General features: G+C 41.0%; 1 protein-coding gene across 1 annotated transcript; it reads left to right on the forward strand.

The window, feature by feature from the left end:
* The first annotated feature begins 1,613 nt into the window (after positions 1–1,613).
* LOC118400470 (sphingolipid delta(4)-desaturase DES1-like) lies at positions 1,614–10,640 on the forward strand. Its single transcript, XM_035797379.2, has 3 exons — positions 1,614–1,917; positions 6,820–7,562; positions 9,181–10,640. The coding sequence occupies exons 1-3, from the start codon at positions 1,836–1,838 to the stop codon at positions 9,325–9,327; spliced, it is 972 nt and encodes a 323-aa protein (XP_035653272.2). The 5' UTR covers positions 1,614–1,835; the 3' UTR covers positions 9,328–10,640.
* Positions 10,641–11,197: the final 557 nt, after the last annotated feature.

Consider the following 11,197-nt stretch of genomic DNA (forward strand, 5'->3'; position numbering starts at 1 on the left):
TCCTGCACCATGCCAACGGCCTGGGAGGGCGGGACACCACCCCTCGACACATCCTGTGACTCTTCTGAAGTCAAGTTTCGTATACCAAATATATACCCAAATACTTCTATGCATCTGCCATCGTAACATCTATTTTCTGAGATGTATGTTCCATTTCTGTGGTAGTTGATAACCATTGCTATGAAATCTAAGAAGCCAACCTTACTGAAGCATAAATCACTCGTTGGCCTATCCCTCTGTGCTGGCACAAATCTACTCATTGGGATCATCTCAGGATCCCTCATGCTTGAACCATCCTCTACTTTCTTCACTGACTCGGCATACGACACCTTCTGCACTACTCTGACCACTTCAACCTGCCTCTCTCACACCGGACACTTCTGATCCTGCAATTGCACCCTTCTTCTTCTTCTTCTGTGATATCATCACTCTTACTCCCTTCAAATGTTCTTTAATATCTACTGTGGACATAGATATTGGGACCCCAGTGATGACTCTCCTCAATCTCCTTCTTCTTCCCATTAAGCTTTTCCATTTTCAGAATCTTCTCTTGCTGAGCCTGGCTACCACAACATATGAGCAATCTACCATTTCCAATGAACCAAGCTAATTTGACTTCACCTACCTCCTATGTCTTTCCATTACTGACCATTCCAGTCCTTGCCCCTCATCCTCCCATACCATCAGAACTGACACACATATTATTCACATTACAGCACAGCCTTTGCTTCACCAACCTTTTCTGAATTTCCTCCATTTCATCCGCACTACTCGCTGCCATTTCCGACTCTCCATTTTAACAACCTTACCCCGGTCCTCTTCTCCACCTGTCTCTCAAAGGCGACCCAATTGCACTCTTCTCAAGTTGGAGGCATGTAAACTGAATTTTTTTATTGAAAGAAAGAAAAAGTGGACGGGCAGGTAAGTCCCAGCCCTCAATCAAATAGGCTAAATTACCAGAAACCGTGCACCGCACTGTGTTTTTTTTTATAAACTCCCATATCTACTGGGTGAAATTCCACAGTGTGCCATCACAGCAGCAAGATTTGTGACCTGTTGTCATGAGAAAAGGGCAACCAGTGAAGAACACACACCATTGTAAATACAACCCATATTTATGCTTATTTATTTTATCTTGTGTCCTTTACCATTTGTACATTGTTAAAACACTATATATATATATAATATGACATTTGTAATGTCTTTATTGTTTTGAAACTTCTGTATGTGTAATGTTTACTGTTGATTTTTATTGTTTATTTCACTTTATATACTCACTTTATATATTATCTACCTCACTTGCTTTGGCAATGTTAACACATGTTTCCCATGCCAATAAAGCCCTTGAATTGAATTGAATTTAAAATTGAGATTGTGTGAAAGGGTTAGGAGGCTGGATAGGGTTGGGGTGGCGGGGGGAGTGAAGTGGTGTCTTGGGCTCTATTTTGCCTTGGAGGAACAGGACTAATGAAGAGAATTGAATGTACGTAGGTCGTGACTGGCCTCACACTCCAGTACAGTAGGTGGCGGTGTATGCATCTTAAAAGTTGGATGCGATCCACCAAACCACTCTCAAAGAAGAAGAACGGCGCACTGCGTGATCTGCATTCGGAGTCTTTTCAGTGAGTCATTCACAGATGCGATTCGGTTCCCGACGTTCACCAAAAATAGCCGTTTGTTCGCAAACGACCAATCGTCATTACTGCGCACTCCCACAGGGCCGGAGAGGGTGGTGTGAGTGAGTCCGTTAGGTAACCAGGGAGTGAACTTGACACTTTTAGGAAAGCAAATGTTTTGAGACGTTCATTTTCTGTTACTTACACCAACAAAAAGATATGGGTAACCGTGTCGCTCGTGAGGATTACGAATGGGTTTATACAGATCAGCCACATGCCGACAGGAGGAAAGACATTTTGGGTGAGCAATCCCCACACCCCAGTAACGTTAGAAGCTAACATTAGCATGTGTTTTTTTTTAACAACTAGACCTGATATCTAACTTGTTAATGTAGAAACCACATGTGGTTTGCTTAGCAAGCTCATGAATCAATAATTTAGCGAATGTTTATCTTGTCTTGCATCACAGCTAGCTGGCTGCTAACTACTAGTAACTAACGGCAACCCTCATCTTCTGTGTGGTACAGTTTGCTAGCTATGTAGCTAGCAGTAGGTCATTGCAGCCACGGATTCATGGTTAGCTAATTAGCTAGCGTCAGTAAATTAGCTAGTTAGCGAACATTGGCTAGTTACTTACCTTGTTAGCCAGACAGGGAGAGGGGTGTTAGCTAGCAGCTAATCTAGTTTCAACAATAACTGTTGCCAACAAGTAGTTAATTTTTCGTCGTCTCGCTAGCCAGGCCAATTATTCGGTGTAAAGATTTCTGTGTACGGGTGTGGTTTTGCTAAATATTGCCTAGTTAGCTATTTCTCCAATTAAGCACAAACTGGAAACCGTTACAACAATGTCCCTGCCATGAGCCGGGCCCTAGACTCACTGACTGCGCCACTCCCTGAAAGTGAACAGTTAACTCGTCAGCCTGTAACGTTAAGCTATTTGGAGATTACACGATGGTAAAGATTCAGGAGAAAAATACCGTTAGCGTAAGCTAGTAAAATATAAAATCATTAAACTAGTTAGCTACAAATAATGATATGTATTATTGTTTGCCAACTCGCCCGTTGAGCATTGTCGTGGGCATGGATGGAGTGACACAACTGTAACTGAGAACAAAGGGGCGGGGTTAACACGTACAATGAGAAAAGTAGCCAGACGTAAGCCAGAGGCACTGGCACAACTGATTTCTAGGGCTAGTGTGCCGGCCAAAGCCTTGTGGGTGTGGTACCTGTAGTCCCTTGGCCATAAATACCGTGACCTTCTTTTGAGGTGAAGAGGACCCCTGTAATGAGCAGCAGGTGGTCTTCTGTATGCATGGTCTTGTCATGGATGATTGGGGTTGAGTGGGCTTTCTGAGGGTCCAATGATGAGATGCATTATACCAGCAGTATTACTGTATTTTGAAACTTGATTGCTAACTTGCAAAACATCCCTTTGTGCTTTGAGTCCGGGCTCTGTCGATGTCATAAAGAACTCATTGAAAAAGGAAACATATCCTGTCTGAATAATTCATTGTATGCCCTGGGAGTACAGCAGCACCAGGAGACACAGAGGGACACTGATAGTTTCTATCATAGAAACAGGGTGGCTACGGGCTACTATTTCAGTCTGGTGATGGCTTTTAACTTTTTATCTCAGTGTAGTTTACTGTAGGACAGCCCATGTAAGGTATTTAGACCCTTTCTGAGCTCATCACATTGAATCAAGCATGTGAAGGCTTATGCTAATCACATGATCAGTGATCACACATGCCTCAGGCCTCTCCCACCACACAGCCCCTTGACAAAACACAGACCAATGTAGCCTACACAGGAAGTGGCATTTCTTTGCATGGACTTGTCCCCTAGATTAACTACGATCATCATGGCCTCTCTTTCTCAGTAGCCTATTAAACAAACAAAAAACATAAGCACTGTTGAAATATGAATAAAAACACTATGATAAAAATAAACTATTTACAACTTTATTTCTAGATTTTCAGATATAACAACAAAAACAGTACAACCACCAACCCCTCATTCTTCCACTCCCACCCTCTACCCACCCACCAAAGCATCTATAAAAGTAAATTATATAGGAAAGAAACTAAAAGTAATAGAAACAAAAACAATGGGGAGGACATGTTCTAATTGGCCACTAGAACAGCTTACTGTTCTAGTAAGCTGGCCACTAGAACAGCTTATGGCCACTAGAACAGCTTACTAAAATATGCAGGTTACACTAGTAAAAGACAGGCTCTCCACGTATTGTATTAATGGGGACTAGGTTAAGTCTAACTTTTGTCGGGAACAGTATGATTTCTTAATAGTGAAAATTGAACTGCTTCCTGGCACTGGTAAAAATGGCCCTAATGAGATGGGGCGTGCACCATTGCGCACATGTTACTTTTGTCCATCCACACCAGACGCGATAAGGACACACAGGTTGAAATACCAAAACGAACTGAAACAACTATTAATTTGCAGACAGGTCAAAACGCATGAAACATTCATGGCCATTTAGCTAGGTAGCTTGCTGTTGCTAGCTAATTTGTCCTTGGATATTAACATTGACCTGAAATGGACAAGGTCCTTTTTTCTGTATTTGTTTTTCATTTTCAGTCACACACAATCGTGTGTTCTCTACTCCAGTAATTAAGCCACAGATAAAAGGTGAATCTTACTTAGTTTCTAGTAATCTCCTTCAGTCTTCTTCTGTGGACTTCATATGGCGATTGGCAACCAACTTTAAGGTGCCCCACCAACTGGACTGGCGTGTGGACCTCAGTTCATCTTTCAAACACCCATGTGGGTATATGCTCCTAAAAACCAATGAGGAGATGGGAGAGACAGGACTTGCGGTGCATCAAGCTTCAAAAATAGAACCACATTCTATTTTAGCACCGAGCTACGCAGACGCTCGTTGACGTGCGCAAGCAGTTTGGATGAAATTATTGAATAACGTGCATGTCTACATTTATTTTGCAATGCTCGCACATGCAACGCAGGCGATGTGGTCAGGAAGTAACGTAAATATTTTGAAAACCATTATGCAAAGGTGGCTCTGTTATATCTTGGAGACTTCTCTGAATTCTAAGATTTTTCACAGATTCTCTCATCCCAGAGGAATTGTCAGTTTCCAGAAGCGGTAAATCTGACCTTTAGAATAATTAGTCCAGACATCACACCAAAATCCAATCAAACTATTATTTTGATCACTACACAAAGTGATAAGAAGTGAAATTGGATAGGATCACTGGACTATTGTCAGCTAGCCAGCCCACCACCTTCCACCTGAGTTTTTCCTTTCTCTGTCAGCCTTTATCATCCTTATCATTCAGTACTACTGAGGAAACCAACCGAAGTGTGTTACCCTGTGATGGGACACTGCCCAGAAAGCCAACAATGTAACTTAAATTGTTGAGTACGATTTTGGTTATAACTAGGGCTGGGAATTGCCAGGGACCTCGCAATATGATATTAGCACTATACTTAGGAGCCGATAAGATATGTATTGTGATTCTCAGGATGTATTGCATTTCGATACTGTGATTTTTATTGCGATTTAATGTTCCAAACATATTGCTCACCATATGTCTGTCCTTTGCTGATGGACAAGCAAGAGTCGTGAGAAAACAAGTTTTGATCGGTTATGGAAACAAGTGCTGAAAAGAGACGAGGTACCTATTTAAAAAGATGGAAATGTTTTGGTGCAGGTACAACCAACTAGCACAAAAATAATGTAGCGACATTGTCAAAACAATACGATATATATCGTGAAAAATAATATCCCAATGTGTAACTGTCAAGTTTTTTTCCTCCCCATCACTAGTTATAGCTTTGCCTTGATAAACACCACCATTCCCCATTGTTACGAAGTTGAAAGTTCATTCATCAAGAAGCACTGCAGTGAGTAGGCTGAACAGTCCTGTCTGTCCACACATCCATTATAAAGTAGCACAGTAAACTCAAAGTCAGCGTGGCTCGTCTTTCACTTTCTAGTTTATAGCCTAGTTAAATAAATCCATGTGATAATGTAGGCTAGGCCAACGCATACGCACAAAATAATCTTAACTTTTGTCCACTGTAGTAGGTGCTACTAACACTTAAAACATTTTTTTTTTTAAGTAGGCTACTACAAGCTGGTGATGTTTAGGTCTCAGAAATTGTGGGTGGATTAGGAAGTATCACCACATACATCATTAGAATAACTTCTCCCTACCTGCTGAAAATGTTTCCCTATTCCTTTGTACATAACTCACATGTATGTGTTTTTGTCCAAAACTTTTCAAACGGGTGTTTATGGAGAGTTCTTCAAGTTCTACAATTCACCCATTCTCCATCAGCTGTGAAATCAAGGCAGTAAGGATAAGTCAGTTTCTGTTTGGTGTTGCTTTCCTTTACCTGTTATGTGGTGTAAACTGATAGGCCTGCATCTAAAACCCTCCGCCCTCTGTAACCACCCATGTCCCAGTCTTGACCTCCTGTATAATTTGTTCTCATGAACATGACATTTTTTTTTTTTGAGGGGTGGACCCCTCACCCCACAGTTTGGGAACCGCTGCTGTAGTAAGCTGAACCCTCAGTGCTTTGCTTTTGTCAATCATCGTCTGGGCCCTAGTGGTTGCAGGCGTAGGCCTAATCTGAAACCACCCTTTGTGCACATTAGGTTACTTTTGAGTCAGGAGCGATAAGATTCATTCTCAGTGATATGACTTTATTGTCACAAAATGTAAGTTGAGACTGGCAGACTGCTTTATTTGCAAGTGGGGGGTGGATTTGGTAACCTTGTTTACAATGCCTTTATTCTTTGAAAGTACTTGTATCATTGTGGTCTCATATCCTGGTGTGGCTGCTAGCCAAATAAGATACTGGTATATTTAGAGTAGTTTTGAAATGCAATTGCCAGACTGTTCCTGCAGGCACCTTTTATAAATTGTGTTTTGTAGTTGACAGTTTGGGATCTCTGGGCCAGTCCTGTCTGGGCTTCAGGGGGCCATTTGACTGAAGTAGCAAAGATGGAAAAACTCCAGGGCTTGAGGTCCTGCAAACAGTTACAAAGATTACAATTTGTATGAAATGGTTGATTGGTTTGTAGCAATTGAAGTTCTGAATTTGAATGACATTACAAGAAAGGAGTTGTGTATCAGTGTTTTATGAAGTCTTGATTAGTGCTTTGCCAAATTTGAAAATTAACCAAACTTGTATTCTTTCTCTTCTCTAACAGCAAAGTACCCAGAAATAAAGACACTCATGGGGCCTGATCCCAGGCTGAAGTGGATTGTTTGCATGATGGTAATCATCCAGTTCTTAGCGTTCTACCTGGTCAAAGACCTGGACTGGAAATGGGTCCTGTTCTGGACTTATGCCTTTGGCAGCTGCATCAACCACTCTATGACCCTGGCCATCCACGAGATCTCCCACAACACGGCATTTGGCAACAACAGGGCCATGTGGAACCGCTGGTTTGCCATGTTTGCCAACCTGCCCATCGGGCTGCCGTATTCTGCCTCCTTTAAGCGCTACCACCTGGACCACCACCGCTACCTGGGAGGAGACGGTATAGACGTAGACATCCCTACTGATTTTGAGGGCTGGTTCTTCTGCACACGCTTCCGCAAGTTTGTCTGGATCATCCTCCAGCCTCTGTTCTACGCCATCCGCCCTCTCTGCATCAACCCCAAGCCCATCACCGGCCTGGAGCTGGCCAACGTGGCCGTGCAGCTGTCCTTCAACGTGGCCCTCTACTGGTTGTGTGGAGCCAAGCCTGTGGTGTACATGATGGCGGGCTCCTTGCTGGGAATGGGCCTGCACCCCATCTCTGGACACTTTATCGCTGAGCACTACATGTTTCTCAAGGGCCATGAGACCTACTCCTACTATGGCTCCCTCAACCTGCTCACCTTCAATGTGGGCTACCACAACGAGCACCACGACTTCCCCAGCATTCCAGGACGTAGGCTACCTATGGTATGGATGTTGAAAACAACATTGGGGGGTGACTGTATGGAGAGGGAAGACAGACCAATGTAGCATTGTAAATGTTGTCATCCAGTAAACACATAAAGTATGTAGAAAAGATAATTGACCTATATATTTTAAATAATATTATATTTGACAATCACTAACATAAAAGCTAGACAGTCAGGGAGAATTAAAAATTCCAAAAACAATTTAGCAGTATTTATTTTATGTTTCAGCAAAAGGACACAGCATTAGCCATGGCAAAATGCATAGAATTGTAGGAAATTAGCTTTAAAACTGCAACATTTTCTCTTGGCTCCAAGGAGAAATTAGTATAATTGCAGGAAATTTGCTTAAAAATCCCTATTTCTCTAAAATTCAACTCTGCCGACTGGCTGACAGTGCCCATTGACACGCTCACCACCTGAGCCCCTTATTGATTCAGGTGATAATTATCTTTATTTACTTACTATTTGCATTTGCTTGCTTATCGCGATGAAACCGGATAAGTAATACAACACGAGGGTAATAATTTTTTTTTTTTTAAAGACAACCATATTCCTTCAAATATGTTTAGGCAGACTGTCCAGGCTCATTCATAAGAAAAGCACTTGACTTCCACAGACACAGGAAGACTTTGACCGTATACTCTATTTCGCAGAACATTCTGTGTTTGGAGACGTAAATGATTTAAAGCATGATACACCATTGTGCAAAGAATGCCTATATGTTCGTTTATGGGGAAATGTGTTGCATCATGAGTATTCTTATATGATTCAGGACTGCTGTGATTTCGCTTTATCTCTTGTAGTTCCCCTGATTGGTACTGAGAGGTGAAAGGGGAATCCCAGATATGTCACATGGGGTAAAAACCTGAAGCTTCCGGTTAGAACTTCCACTCACCGCCTAATATTAGGGCTTGGACGATACTAGTACTGCGACACTCGTCCGTGTCAAGGAAACTTTTTTAGGAAAGTCTTAATGTTGGAAACCAACATCATTATGTTGTTGCGTTTTATTAAAAAAAACATTTTTTTAAAGCTTTAGCATACAATATTTTACATACAGTAGGTTTTTAAATTACCAAAAAGTTTAGCCTGCTTTGTGTTTTCTTTTTTGCCATGGAAAAAATATTGCGAGACTGGTATTGTCACAGTCTTACCAAATATGGTGATGAGTGGAAGTCCAGTGGCAGGCAGAGGGGAAAGATGAAGCGGGGCTAACGTTCTGCTTATTTGATCATCGATTAAACATACAATCTCTTAGTTTTTGGTTCCCTAAACAATAATCTGTTATGAGTGCACTACGTTTTGTAGAATTGACCCTTTGCCAAAGTATAAAAAAATTATATTGTTTAGAAGGAGTGCAAGGGTGAATTGAGTTATTGCACAGGGGCACTTCTGGAAATATGTGTTCCCTAATGGAAATATGCAAATACATGTTAAAACATGCCAGGATCTCGCTAGCTTGTGCTTGGCTCTGCCCACCTTCTTGTTTGTTCTGACCACTGTGTGTAATTGGTTCCCAGGGTCAACAACGTATGTCCTATCTTGGGTTAGTTATAATCATCTTTGATTGTAGCAAACTAGACTAATGTTTTTTAATTTTCTTCCGCTAAACCTAGGTGAAGAAAATAGCATCAGAGTTCTATGATGACCTGCCCCACTACACATCGTGGGTGAAGGTCCTGTATGACTTCATTATGGACGACCAGCTCAGCCCCTACTCTCGTGTGAAGAGGAGGCTGAAGGGAGATGTCAAGCAGGAATAAATTCTTCCCGCTCTCCTACTCTCTAACAAAACGACACTGACGCACCTGACACCAGCCCCAACTCGCCACCAAGACTTTTTACAGCTTTTGCATATTAATACACATTTGCACTGAATGTGAAGAGAATGTGTGGACAGGACATGTGCGACATGTAAGAATTTGTTCAGTCAGTCCTTACAAACAAAATAATTAATTCAACTAGTCATTTACACACAATTACAGTTGTCATTTCTCCCATTTTTTTGCACTTGTGGTCATTTTAGAAACTTGTAATGTAGACAATTTTTTCCAGTCAAATTTGATTCCAGAATTAATTTATATGTATAATTGACATCTTTAGATTTGAGTTTTGCGCCTGTTTCTGCATGTGTAGAATATATTAGATCCTCTTTTTTATTATAGTTTATTATTATGATCACTCCGGTTTTATTTCATCTCTTGAAAGAGGCTGTATAGCAATATGCAGTTAACCATTTCAATGCTACTGATCTGCATTTGCTGTGGATAGTTTGTTCTCTCCTCACTCAATCGTAAAATGTCCCTTTCATTCCATGTAGACGGCACTTAGCACATGACTGTGTGTGTGGACATATTGACTTATGTTCTGAGCTTTAGTTTAGCCCATTTTGATCCAAGTGCCATTTTGTATTGTGATTTTTGCCAACACCTCAGTCCAATAACTGATCCAGATAGCCTGAAGCACCAAGTTAATTTGCTCTTCGCTAAATGTCATTTTTGATACAATTGGGAGAAAGCTAGTTCAAAGCAAGGTTAGGTAAGACAAGGGCCGGGATTCAATCGATCATGGGTTGGAGACAATGCAGATTTGAATCTCAGCCAAGGTCAAACGGTGTCTTTGTTTTGTTTCGCTGAGCTTTAACGGAAAGACCAAATGTGGCCTTAAATGTATAAATTATTGTAATGGAGAAGAATCATATTTTGTCTGATGAACATAAACTTTTCCAGACTTATTTTACGGGTTCTCCTTCTATAATTAATACTAAATCTTAGAAATATACTGCATGTTAAAGCTCATTTAGATTTTAGACTAGTGAAGTCTTTTGACAGTAGCTATATTGAGTTTCTTATGGAAACCCAATCGAGGGCCAAATGAATTGAAACCAAATTTCCTTTTGTTCATATACTGTATGCTTTCATATTTTTTTCTTTAACACTTTCACTTGATTCTGAAAGATTATTTCCGATTGTGTCCTTAACATTTTTCAAAGCAGTATGCAATGCCGTAAGTAGCCTAATTAATGTGAGAGAAAATAAAATGGCTTTCTTTAGCAGTGATTGACCTCAAGAACAGAGCAGTGCCCCCTTAATTCTTGAGTCCGAAAGCTACTCAAATGTTTCACTTTAAAGTAGCTACCAATGAGGTAATGGAACCCAATTGATGCGTCACATTATGCAAACCATGATGTGGATGAATATTGTCTGAAGTAGAATGGAAGCTTGCTGACAGCAGTGCTGAATCACAAATTGACCCTTAACCCTAGACACTCCATGTAGATCTGGAATGAACCTTAGCAGTATGGTAATAGCTCCATCTTGCCATCTGATTGGCTTGGATGGAGATTTGCAGTATTGAGTAGACTTAGGGCTGGATTCAATCTACCGCAGAACTAATATGGAAGATGTATCTTTAAAGGCAATGTTCCCGCGTTGGCAGAGATTGCATTCATGGTAGACGCCTCATATGTCTACTCAATCGTAAATTACCTTTAAATTTTTAAAGCAGATCTTCCACCATACGGATTGAATCAACCCCCTATACTTATCTAAAATAGATGTGGCTAGGGGTTGATTTGGGATTCAATGGCTTCTAAAACAGGGTAAAGGAGCTGTTTGTTCCATCTACATCTGT

This window comes from Oncorhynchus keta, chromosome 2 (genome assembly GCF_023373465.1).
Source record: "Oncorhynchus keta strain PuntledgeMale-10-30-2019 chromosome 2, Oket_V2, whole genome shotgun sequence".
Lineage (NCBI taxonomy): Eukaryota > Metazoa > Chordata > Actinopteri > Salmoniformes > Salmonidae > Oncorhynchus > Oncorhynchus keta.